The sequence below is a fragment of the Gossypium hirsutum genome, chromosome A11 (genome assembly GCF_007990345.1).
Source record: "Gossypium hirsutum isolate 1008001.06 chromosome A11, Gossypium_hirsutum_v2.1, whole genome shotgun sequence".
NCBI lineage: Eukaryota > Viridiplantae > Streptophyta > Magnoliopsida > Malvales > Malvaceae > Gossypium > Gossypium hirsutum.
The window spans coordinates 2057636-2070093 of NC_053434.1; the positions used below are offsets into that span (position 1 = coordinate 2057636).

Below are 12458 nucleotides of genomic sequence, written 5' to 3' on the forward strand. Positions count from 1 at the left end.
CATGTGCATCTGAAACATATAGTTGAAATTAATTGATTAAAATAATATATAAAATAGGTACGATATTAAGATAGAAAATAAATTAAATTATGAGTAAAACGAAGTTTAAATACATCAGATAAATAATATTAAATGCACTACTATTATTTATAATAGTTTTATCATAAAATATGAGTTAATTATATTATTAGTATATACATACAATTGATAGAGATAATAAGTCGTACATATTAAAAAATGTATAAAAAGTTTAAAATAAAACTTTGAATGAGTGATAAATTTAAGATTTTATTAATTCAATTTATATGGATTTAAATTCCATTATATGTATATATTTTTTTGTTAAAATAAAAAGACTAAAATACCATCAAATAATATGACATATTTTATTTATAAAAACATGTTTCTGTAATTTTTTAACCGCCAACTCAATCGAAAGTTTTATTAATAATATATATACAACTAGCAAATGTAATAAATTTTGCATATTAAAAAAATATATAAAAATCTTAAAAATAAAGTTTTGGTTGAGTGATAAATTTAATATTTACAAACTAGAGCCTAACTTTTTAGGGGTTACTTGTATAAGGTCAAACATTTAAAAATGTTCATATAAAGACTTAATCTCTCGATAATTTTCACACATTTCAATCTAAATTGAGTAAAAATTAGGTGAATTCTAATGTATTTAGAATAAAATATATGATAGTTGAATAAAATATTACTTGAAAATGAAAATAAAAGAAAATAACAAAAACATAATTTGAGATTTGACATGTGTAATTTGAAAAGTTCAATTTGAGTACTTTAAAAAATGTTTGACTTTTATTTGAGTACATTGAAAGGTTTAGATTTCATTTGAGCACTTTGTAAAGGTTATTTATTTATACGAGTATTTACAAATATTTAACTCTTACGTGAGCAACTCCCTAAAAGGTTGAGCCCAATATGAGCATTTAGTCTCTAAGATTTTATTAATCTGATTAGCGGAGGTTTGAATTCTACCATATGCATATAACTTATTTTAATTACGAATGGACATTTCTATAACTTCCTAACCGATTTGGTACCCAATTAATTCACAATACCAATTCAATGAGGGGTTCTATTAATGGCATGAATATATTCATATACACTAAGATAGTATACGCATCAAATTGGGCTTTTTAAAAAAAAATAAAATAAAAAATTTAGATACCACATAGTACATTAGGTGAAATTCACGAGCTAATTGTAACATTAGCCCTATTTTACGTTAGTATGGCTATTAGATAATTTTAATGTTTTTGGAATCTGATTAGTATTCAAATTGATTAGACTATCAACTTTTGATTCGATTAAAAGATTTAAAGTAAAAAAAATTAAAAAAGTAAAAAAAATAAAAGTTCAATGGATTCAATTGATTTTTTTTTTTAGTTTGCCTCATCAGATTCATGCTAGTTCGTAAGTAAATTGATTTTTTTTATCTATCATCAGACTCTATTCCTATCAACCACATTAGATGACTTCTAAACACTCACGTTGAAAAAAAGTTTACAATCTTGAACTATATTTAATTTAAAAAAATATACATGTTATCATCTTAAACTCGGGGTTAAGGTCAAAAACATTTTTAATTTTAATTTTTAAATTTAATGGTACAACATTTTAAAATAAAAAAAAATACTTATTTACTAGCAATGTAATAAAAAGAATGACATTACAATGATCTTAAATTTAACAAAAAAATTAATAGAATTAATAGTTAAACCTGAATTTTGAAACTCGAAAAATAAAGAACTAAATTTCTAAAAATAAAAATATAATGACTAAATTTTAAATTTAAAAAAATATATACAAACTTATTAGATGGTATAACCTTTGTAAACATATAAAAAACCTTTTTATTTTGAAATTTAAATTTTAGTCTTTTTTTTTTTTTACATATATAAGATACGAACAAAGCAACTCTAAATTCGGAAACTAACCAGCGAATGTTTCAAGTTCTATAGTATTTTGAAAATTTTAATTCATTTTTCCAACTAACTTCTAATTTTTTCAAACTTTGCTTATACGTATACTTACTTATAATCTGTTTGTATTTTAGGGTTTCGGCATGAGAGTGCTTAACGTTCCTGATCTTTTCGATCTATCAACGATTATGGTCTCCGACTTTTCACCCGGCGGAGCTTTCGGTTCAGATACCACTGAACCGGACTTCGGTTTTGCTTTCAACGACAGTAACTTTTCCGATCGGGTATTGAGGATTGAGATCATTCCGGATTCGCCGGAGACGAAATCCGACGGTGACTGTTGTTCTTCCATCGCTGATTGGGCACGTAATAGGAAGAGACGAAGGGAAGATTTCAAGAAAGAAATTGGTTCGTTCTTCTTTCTGTTATTGACATTATTTTATATAATTTTACTTGTGTTTCTTTTAGGTTTTGACGGTTTCTGGTGTTCTTGTAGATGTCGTGCAACGTCAGGAGCAAGTCTTGAATTGTAACGTGCCGGACACTGTGGATGGGTTAACATATGAAAATCGAGATGAAGATGCTGTGGCAATGATTGAAGGGTCGCCTTCTGATGTTGGATTGAACTGCAATCAAATTGGTAACTAGTAAATTTCATGAAGGCATTGTTTTTACTTGATCTTTTTATTGTAACAACTGAAACTATTGCGGTTTCTTCATTTTTTTTTTGTGTGTGTGTGCGCGTTTGGTTGTTTGTGGCTCCTTATTCATAAATTGCTAAAAGAAAAAAACAAGAAAGTATCACACTAAGTCGAATTTTGACTGGAAATGAGCAAATGGGTCGCAATAAACCGTGGATTCTGTTATTCAAGAACGTTAATTTTGAACTTTTCCTTAGGCTTTTTTGTATTTGAGAGCAAAATATTAGTTACCATCTGATTGCAACAAATGAACCTTCTTGATACAGGTTTGGTATTTTTGTAGGGAATGATACGGCTCATGACAATTATTCATCTTTGAATAAGGATCATTTGACAGTTCTAAGAGTTAATATCATTCATATAAGTTCTCCAATTTTAGCAGCTAAAAGTCCATTCTTTTATAAGGTAAGGGATTGTGGTTGGTTTCTGCCTTTATCATTGGTTGGCTTATTCGTGATTGACATACTTGTTTGTGCCTCTTGTTGCAGTTGTTTTCAAATGGAATGACAGAGTCAGAGCAGCGATATGTAACCCTTTGGGTACATGCTTCTGGTAAATGTTAAGGATATTAAATATTCCCATTACAGTTTCCTGTTTTTGTTTGCCCCTTATGATATGAACCCATTGAACAAAGACTGCTTTCATGTGGGAATCAGCTATGTATTTATGAGTTGATTCATGCATTTAATTGTGATCTAAAAGATCATTATATTCTTTATTAGGTCATTACTTATTGACTAGGCAAACCATAAATATGACCTAGTACTGTTTGTTCTCTTCTTTTTCTTCCCGAGCAGAAGAAGCAGCTCTCCTGGACCTCCTTAATTTTATGTATAGCAACACCCTATCAACTACCACTCCTACTGCCTTGCTAGATGTGTTGATGGCAGCTGACAAATTTGAGGTTGCATCGTGCATGAGATATTGTAGTCGATTGTTACGAAACCTTCCTATGACCCGTGAATCTGCCTTACTGTATCTGGATCTTCCTTCTACTGTTTTAATGGCAGATGCTGTTCAGCCACTGGCAGATGCAGCAAAGCTATTTCTTGCTGCAAAATACAAGGATGTAACCAAGTGAGTGCTGTCATTATCTACAATATTAAATACTTATTTATATTTTTGAGTAATTTCTATCTGTAACAAGGTTGCTTTCTTTGTTAATTGTTACTATATGTATTTCAGTATGTTTGACATCCTTTTGTTGATATTTTTTGGTTTTATTTCGAGGTTTTTCCCTTCAAAATTATGGTCATTCTTCTTTAGATAACTATGAGGGCAATAGTTGCAATCTTGTATAACATGGGTACATTAGTGTAAAATTAAGTAGCTTGGATGTTGGTGGTCTGAAGTGGCAAAGTTAGTGAAGTTGCTGTCAACATTTCATTAACTATTTTTTGGGGGGTCCAATTTGTAGATCTTTTAATAAACTAGTTTGTACCGTGTTCTTTTTCAGGTTCCAGGATGAGGTACTCAACTTGCCTCTTGCTGGTATAGAGGCAGTTTTTTCCAGTGATGATCTCCAGGTAGCTTCAGAGGATGCTGTTTATGACTTTTTGCTGAAGTGGGCTCGGACTCATTACCCAAAACTGGAGGAAAGGCGTGGAGTTTTTGCTACACGCCTTGGCCGACTAATCCGTTTTCCGCATATGACTTGCAGAAAGCTTAAAAAAGTTTTAACCTGCAATGACTTTGATGCAGAAATTGCACCCAAGATTGTGCTCGAAGCCCTCTTTTTCAAGGCTGAGACACCACAGAAACAGCGTGCTCTTGCATCGGAGGAGGCAAATGCCCCTTTTCGCCACTTTCTTGAACGGGCTTACAAGTACCGCCCAGTCAAGGTTCTAGAGTTTGAAAAGCCAAAACAACAGTGCGTTGTGTACCTGGACCTGAAGCGCGAGGAATGCGCGCATCTGTTTCCAGGTGGTAAAGTTTATTCACAAGCATTCCATCTTGGTGGACAAGGGTTTTTCTTCTCCGCACATTGCCATATGGACCAGCAAAGCTCATTCCACTGCTTTGGGCTATTTTTGGGAATGCAAGAGAAGGGTGCCGTCACTTTTGCCGTTGACTATGAGTTTGCAGCAAGGTCAAAACCAACTGAGGATTACGTAAGTAAGTACAAAGGTAACTACACATTCACAGGCAGAAAGGCCATTGGCTATCGTAACCTGTTCGGTATACCATGGACGACATTCATGGCCGATGATAGTAATTTCTTCATAAATGGTGTCCTCCATCTCAGGGCTGAACTAACTGTTAGACAATGAGATTTAGCTAGGTTTATATAGTATTGTATACAGTCCATTAGATTACTATATCAGTTACTGATACGCACCATGTGTAAATACATTTGGAATCATAGAATTTTGAATAATTTGGAAAATTGTGATGATGTAAGGAAAAAGGGAAACACAATAACAGTGTTGTAAAAATCAAGATGACTAGGTTAAAAAAAAAAATTTCCCGCCATTGAAATGGGCTTCTTTTGTACATTCAATTTCAAATTTGTTCCTTTTCAGGCAGTTCGACATCAACAAAAGTTAGAATAGGGCTCCACAATTGATACTAAAATTTCAGATAATCTTTTACTTTCATTGGATGCTTTGTACATTTGGTCTTGGTTTCATTTGTATGGTAATGACTTGATTAATGACACCCTAAACCATGTTTAGCATGTATTAATCAAAGCTCTCAGTCTAATGGTTTTCCACTAAACTGATATAGCTTGTTTTGTGGTAACTTAAACTGATTGAAAATGAGGTTTTATGTATGAGAATGACAATCCCATTTAATAAGAAACTTACGATGTCAGAATTCGAAATTTTAATGAGAACGGTCCGGAGTTAAGCAAAAGTGTGTAATCTTCGATCAGGGACCTGAAAGGTTTAATAAGAAGTGAAAGGGGCCAAAATTTATCAGGCCAGCTGAGCTAATCTAATATCAGAGCCAGGTTTCGATCCTGGGACCTGTGGGTTATGGGCCCACCACGCTTCCGCTGCGCCACTCTGATTGTTGATTGTATTTTACAAATAAAAATATTTAACTGTAAAATATTATCCAATATCCTTTCAGCCGTCACTCTCACTCATTTACCATTCAAGTAACTTAACTCTTCAACTTAATTATAGTCCGCTTTGATTCTTTCATAAAAAAAATCTAATTAATCTTTTTTTAAGAATTAAATTAAATATCATAGAAAATCAATCGCTTTGACGAGTAATTTTAAAAAATAAAAAGACTTTTATATTTCTATTACTAATTTAAAAATGAAATATTTATTTTTGTAATATAAAAGAATTGAGAATAAATTAAAATAAGTTCAGCAGAGATAATAGTTATTACAGTAGCAGTAATAAAATAAAATACATTTTATTACAAAAAAACGTACAAGAGGTCCGCGAAGATAGCCAATGAGAACGCAAGAAGACAACCCAATTCTCCTATTTTTTTATTAAATATTTCTAGAAGAAAGGGTAAATTACGCCCCACGGTCACAAAACTATTAATAAGATCATATATTTATCACTCAACTTCCAAAAGTTACAAAATGATTATTAAACTATTCAAAAGTTTTATTTCAAGTCATTGGATTGTTAAAATAGCATTTGTATGGTTTTCCCTGTTCACATTGCCTACATCAATCGAAGCCTCTCATTCCCCTTCTTTTTTATAGATTAAGTTTTTTTTTATAAAACAATTTTAAACATCATGAATCTCTGAACTAAAATTTAAATAACTTTTTTCTTCGATCTTTGACATTGAATGTTAAATTAACTTGAATCTAAGGTATGTTCTACTTGTTGATAAATACAGATCCATCGTGTTGATCATTGAATCGTCACTTGGAGCTCACTCATCGGACTTAAAAAAAAAACCTTAACAACCTAGTGACTTAAATAAAACTTTTGAATAGTTTACTGACTATTTTGTAACTTTTTAAAGTTAAGTGACTAAAACGTGAACATACTAATAGTTTAGTGACCTCGGATGATTTTACCCAAAAAATTATTATTCAACCTCTCGTCCTCTCCTTTTTACACCTTTTTATTATTTTTTAATTTTTCTCTTTACTTTGTTTTTTTAGCTATTTCCAGCGACTACTAAACAAAATAAAAATTAGCCCAGGACAGGAGGATCTCTCAGCTACTTTTTCTCTCAAAATTTCTCCAATTAGCTCTGTAATTTTCTATTTTGTTTCTCTTTATTTTAGATTTTTTTTGGTCCGTGTTAATCTTCGTTGAAGGCGATCTAGCTTTGATTTGAATTTCATTTTTTTTCTTTTTTCCTTTTAAGATACTTTTTTGTTTGTTTTAGGGTTTAGGCGATGGCTTCAAAGCGGATCTTGAAGGAGCTCAAGGATCTACAGAAAGATCCTCCTACCTCTTGCAGTGCAGGTTCAATTTCTTCTTTCTTTTCCTTTTTTTTCTAGCTTCAATTTCTTTACTTCTTGTTGTTTATTCTTATCATCCTTTTTTAGTTTTGTTTTCATGAAACTTCACTTCTTTTTTAATTTTTTTTGAATCATGAAATGAGATAATTATTTATGTATATGATGGATCTATAGTTTTTATTAGGGATATGATGTTGATCATGATGTTTCCATTGACTAAAGTTTTAGATTCACATCATTGGATTCTGTTTCATTCTAAATTGTTAATGGTTTTCTTTTTGGTGCCTTATTGATTTCTGTTCATTTTCATGTTATTATAGGTTAATTTGTGAGGAAATGATCATGTTTTGGAGAAGAAACTTTTTTTTTTTAAATATTGCATATCAGAGCTTATTTTTGTATCATTATTTCAGTTAAATGTTACTTGCTGTTTTGGTTTTTACATCTCGCTGATGTTTTACTTCATTTTATCATTGAAATAAGGCCCTGTTGCTGAAGACATGTTTCATTGGCAAGCGACTATTATGGGTCCACCTGACAGTCCATATGCCGGTGGAGTGTTTCTAGTCACCATTCATTTCCCTCCGGACTATCCATTTAAGCCACCCAAGGCACTTAATCTTATTCCTTAGCCTTCTATTTTACGTTATTCCTGGATTAACTGTATATTGTGTATGTCTACTTTTCCTGACTGTGTATATAACTGTAACTGACTTTCTTTTACGTTTTAGAAACATGCCATTTTATGTGTCTAGAGACAAAATTGCATAGCCCTCTATCTACTGCAAGTTCTTTTTCCATGCAAGTCTTGTATACGTGACTGTTCTTTTAATTGACCGATACTCCTGCATCCCCCATTCTACGTTTCAAGCTTTGGAGGGATATGTATGAGCATAAATGTTTTAAAGCCTTCATGTTATTTAGTTAATTCCTTACTGTAAATACTCTGTGACCATGGTGTCTTTACAGGGTAAATGGCTTGTGCAAACATTGCTTGGCATTGACATGAGTAAAAGCTAATTCTTTGTAGCTTTTGTTAGCTTATTCTGTTACACAATTATTTTTCTTTTGGCATGTATGCATGCACCACTGTGCATGCATATGCATGCTAGGTGTCTAATGGTTTAGTTTATATGTGAAAGGCTATTATTAGGCGGTTTTCAGTGCCAAAGTTTACATGATCTATTGTTATTTTTAACTTTTGTAAACAGTCTCAGGTAAGCCTTCTCTGTTACATGCAGATAGATGTTTCATTATGGCTCCTCACATTTACTATAAACTTTTTGGTTAAACAAATCTACTGTGCATGGACACCAGAGGAATATTTATAATTTTATCCAACAATGATGTCGCTCATATAATTTAAGATAGAATACATGAAATTTTTTTAGAGAAATATATTTGTATGCTATTGATAATGGCTTGTCAATCCTGAGCTAGACTTATGCTAATTCTCGTAATTACATGGTGATGTTATTTCATACTTTTTTTCCGCCTTAATGGCCTTATAACATACTCGTTTAGCAGCTGATTCATGACTAGCAAGTTTCTCATTTAGTTTTGTTTGGTTATCTTTTTTTCTTGTTTTGTACTTATTATTTTTATTATTATATTTTCCCCTTGAATTCAGGTTGCATTCAGGACAAAGGTCTTTCACCCTAATATTAACAGCAATGGCAGCATTTGCCTCGATATTTTGAAGGAGCAGTGGAGCCCTGCCCTCACCATATCCAAGGTTATTGTTCAACATGTCTTGAAGCATATACATCTCTTAATTTGAATAATTATACATTTCTCTGTTATGTCATCTATTAGCAATTCTTCATGAAACCATTAAAAAATTTAACTGTTTTAAAAATGAAGGTTAGAGCAACCCTAGCATTTCATCTACTGCCCAAGTAGTTTGCTTTGCATCATTCATCTTTTGGTTGCTTCGGTTTTAGTGGTATTTGAAGTGTGGGAATGTGTTCTTATTTGTATTTTGATTCTAGGTATTGCTCTCAATCTGCTCACTTTTGACGGACCCAAATCCCGATGATCCCTTGGTGCCAGAGATTGCCCACATGTACAAGACCGACAGGGCTAAGTACGAGACAACTGCTCGGAGCTGGACCCAGAAGTATGCTATGGGTTAGTGTGCTAATATGCATATAATAGGAGGGCTTTATTCTATGTGGCTTTGATCTTCAATTTAATATGTATGAATCAATGAAACAGTATGTGTGATCTGTCTCTCCAACTATGTACTGGACCAATCCCTCCTTAAAACACATTTGTTGCCTTAATTGTTTGTATGGAAATTATGTTTCAAACTTTGAAAGTCCCCACTTTTCTAATAACCCCCCTGTTTTCAATCTTCTGGAAAAAAAAAAAAAAAGCTGATCAGATCAGCTGCTAAACTCCGACTTCAACTCCGTCGTGTTACAGTTAACAGCAACCTGTAAGGTGTTGTTTGTTAGTGTCTTGTTGAGTTTCACAATTCTAGCACACGTTGTGAGATTCTGATTAAAAATGTCCTTTGGATATGGTGCAAAGAAGTAAATAGAGTTTGAAAAGTACAAGCATAGAGACTTTTGTACTAGGATTTCGATTGAGTTTTGTCCTTTATATTAAAAAATAGGCAATTTAGTTCTTGCTAGATAGATTAAAGAGTAAATTGATTTTTTTATTAAAATTTTTATTCATTTTTACTGTTAATAACTAGTATAGCTAACGAAATAATTAGATTGTGACGCATGGCACTTTACATGTAACTTATGTTGAGATATATGAACCGGTTTATAATAGTAAAAATGAATGGAATTTTAGACTAATAAAAGGGTCATAAGTTTCCTATGAAGTGTATAGTAAACTATTAAAATAATTATTATTTAAAAGAAAAAATACTCATAGTAATTTTTTTAAGATGCTTGTGGAATAGAGTAAGTACATTGTTTGTGTACTAAATATTAACACTTTATTTGTTCTTTGCAATTTGTTTCTTTTTCTGTCTGTGAAGAACTAGTTGCTCTTAGTATTTGAGTAAATCATTACAAATAAGGTGGAAATCTTTTATTTTTAATTGAGCTTTTCGAAATTCAAAAGTAGTCTAAATTATATTTGACGGTTAAGATCAAAACTTATCTTATTTATTAAGACTTATAATATTCACTATGATAACTCGAATTTCATTGGAGTATTTCACCGGGTTACCAATGTTTCAAATAGACTAGCTTGTTCCACAAATTGAGTCAATTCGAGTAGGTCAAATGAGTTTTTTTAATCAGTTGACCTCCATGAGATGTTCTGTATGTATTTATCATGAACTTCGATTTTTAACCCATGACACTAAAACATGCTTCCTTTTTCTATTTAAGTTAAATAAGTTACATTAAATGAGCTAAAGTATAAAATATTACATATTTAAGTGTATTCGAATTCGTATGCTTCAATCTTTTGCAACACATCTATTTTATTAAATATACATCTATAATGATATTAATCAAAATTAAACTCAATTTATATAATATAGTCATGCTATTATGATTAAACTGAATCTGTTTTGTAATATATGTAACACATTTTTATTATTTTCACCTCAAAAAAGAAAAAGAAAACCATCATGCTTTAATGTTAGGGTTGAACACGAAAGTTGGAATAATTGAAAATATCGACATGTTTAAACGAATTATGGAATATAAATAAAAAAAATCACCGTTTACTTCAATTGAATTGTATTTTTTATTTAATTTATAATTAATTTTATTTTTATGGAAATAAATAAATATTTATGTTTAAAATAATGAAATTAATTTTAAAACACTAAATAAAAAATATTTTTCAAAAAAATGTTATATAATAGCTATTGATTATTTTTAATTAACTTGAAATTTTATTTTTAAAAATATTTATAAAAATATTAAAACTTCACTGAATTATGTTGAAAAGCTATTAAAATAAATCCAAAAATCTAAAATTAGTAAAACAAATAAACAAACAGAGCCGAACTTGAACTCACCCTTAATTATTGGGCTCTATAACTTTTCTTCAAAATTTTATTAAAAAGGTGAATTGAACGTTCAAAATTTTATTTTATTTTGAAATACAGTTAATCCAGATGATTATTGTTTTTTTTAGCAACATCACAGCTTTCCAGAATAAGCTAAATCGATTAGGATTTGAGAGACGAAAAATGGAAGATACAGCAGCAAAAAGAGAATTAGCAAATGATAGAAGATTAAAGAGACTAACACCAAAGATTAAAAAAAAAATTGACATTATCAACGAATCCCAACAATTAATATCTAAAGTCACAAAAAACAACCCTTTTAGGACTCAAATCGAGACCAGCCAACCATTGTTTCACATAAATTGTTCAAATGCAAAAATTAAAAAAATCAAAATCAAAAGCTAAAACAGAAATCAGCAGCGTGAATGAGGTAAGTGAGCACCAAAGCCACCAGCATCAACACGTACGCAATCCCTAAATCGATTGAATTCCCTGTCGCGCCCCAAAAAAATAATAAAAATTTTCTTAATCATTTAAAATCTAAAATGGCATTTGATCTCGGAAGCCAGATCTAAAACGTCAGTAGGAAATTTTTTTTTAAAGAAAGAACTAACCGTCGCTTGTGGGAGCAGGGGCGGGAGCAGAAGACTGGGCATCAACAGCCATAGCAAAAACAAGAGCTGCAAAAACAGCCATGAAACAAACCTTGGGAACTGCCATTCTTCCTTATAAGTGAACAAATGCTCTCTCTCTCTCTCTTTCTCTGCGGTGTGCCTCAAATGTTAAGCTTTTTTTTTTCTCTCTCTCAAAGAGAAATGGCTGAGCAGTAGAAAGAGAGAGAAAGAGATAAAGAAATTTGATTCTTTTGACGATGTTGATAACGTATGCCGAGAGAAAGGGTTGCAGAACATGATTTTATAATATGAATACTTTAATTATATAAAAATAAAAAAGAGCAAACCACATGTTTTAGTTATTAATTTAAAATAAAATCATTTTATAATTTTTTAGAGTTTAACAATTAAAACATAAATTTACTAATAGTTTAGTGACTTTGGATTTATTTACCCAAATCAAAAAAGGATTAATATATCATTTGATACTTGAGTTCAGTTTTAACGCTCAATTTGATACTTAGATTTTTTGTCTTAATTTGGTACTTGAGTTCGACTTTAGTATTCAATTTGATACCTAGATCAAAAAGCATCATCTGATCTAATGAATGTTTGGCACAAACGCTCTAATAAAAAAATATAAATATTTATTTAGGACAAAAAAAAACTCAAATATCATATTAAATATTGAAACTAAATTGAAGTACTTCAACATATAAGCTAAACTCAAGTATGATTAGGAAAAAATACTTAGTTACTAAATTGAACGTTAAAGCTATATTCAGATACTAAATAGTAGATTAACCCAAA

General features: G+C 30.9%; 2 protein-coding genes and 1 non-coding gene across 4 annotated transcripts; 2 read left to right on the top strand and 1 right to left on the bottom strand.

The window, feature by feature from the left end:
- Nucleotides 1-1916: 1916 nt before the first annotated feature.
- Nucleotides 1917-5125, top strand: LOC107924594 (BTB/POZ domain-containing protein POB1). Its single transcript, XM_016855108.2, has 7 exons — nt 1917-1990; nt 2087-2360; nt 2449-2592; nt 2937-3058; nt 3142-3205; nt 3451-3730; nt 4110-5125. Exons 2-7 carry the CDS (start codon nt 2096-2098, stop codon nt 4921-4923), a joined length of 1689 nt encoding a protein of 562 aa, XP_016710597.2. The 5' UTR covers nt 1917-1990; nt 2087-2095; the 3' UTR covers nt 4924-5125.
- A 469-nt stretch (nt 5126-5594) lies between these two features.
- On the bottom strand, nt 5595-5666 carry TRNAM-CAU (transfer RNA methionine (anticodon CAU)). The gene has a single exon. It is a non-coding gene; the product is annotated as a tRNA-Met (tRNA).
- A 985-nt stretch (nt 5667-6651) lies between these two features.
- On the top strand, nt 6652-9358 carry LOC107924563 (ubiquitin-conjugating enzyme E2-17 kDa). Of its 2 annotated transcripts, none has more exons than XM_016855072.2 (5): nt 6652-6834; nt 6971-7050; nt 7530-7657; nt 8677-8781; nt 9038-9358. In XM_016855072.2, the coding sequence occupies exons 2-5, from the start codon at nt 6981-6983 to the stop codon at nt 9179-9181; spliced, it is 447 nt and encodes a 148-aa protein (XP_016710561.1). In that variant the 5' UTR covers nt 6652-6834; nt 6971-6980; the 3' UTR covers nt 9182-9358. The 2 variants fall into 2 exon arrangements, with proteins under 2 accessions (XP_016710561.1, XP_016710562.1); XM_016855073.2 differs by having other exon boundaries at nt 6725-6834; nt 6950-7050.
- Nucleotides 9359-12458: the final 3100 nt, after the last annotated feature.

What these genes read in the sequence shown, in the direction of transcription:
- LOC107924594 (XM_016855108.2), top strand. Translation starts at nt 2,096, where the DNA reads ATGAGAGTGCTTAACGTTCCTGATCTTTTCGATCTATCAACGATTATG. An exon ending in ATTGAACTGCAATCAAATTG is followed by an intron (nt 2,593 to 2,936) that starts GTAACTAGTAAA and finishes GTATTTTTGTAG; the next exon opens with GGAATGATACGGCTCATGAC. An exon ending in CCTTTGGGTACATGCTTCTG is followed by an intron (nt 3,206 to 3,450) that starts GTAAATGTTAAG and finishes CTTCCCGAGCAG; the next exon opens with AAGAAGCAGCTCTCCTGGAC.
- LOC107924563 (XM_016855072.2), top strand. Translation starts at nt 6,981, where the DNA reads ATGGCTTCAAAGCGGATCTTGAAGGAGCTCAAGGATCTACAGAAAGAT. An exon ending in TCCTACCTCTTGCAGTGCAG is followed by an intron (nt 7,051 to 7,529) that starts GTTCAATTTCTT and finishes CATTGAAATAAG; the next exon opens with GCCCTGTTGCTGAAGACATG. An exon ending in CTGCCCTCACCATATCCAAG is followed by an intron (nt 8,782 to 9,037) that starts GTTATTGTTCAA and finishes TTTTGATTCTAG; the next exon opens with GTATTGCTCTCAATCTGCTC.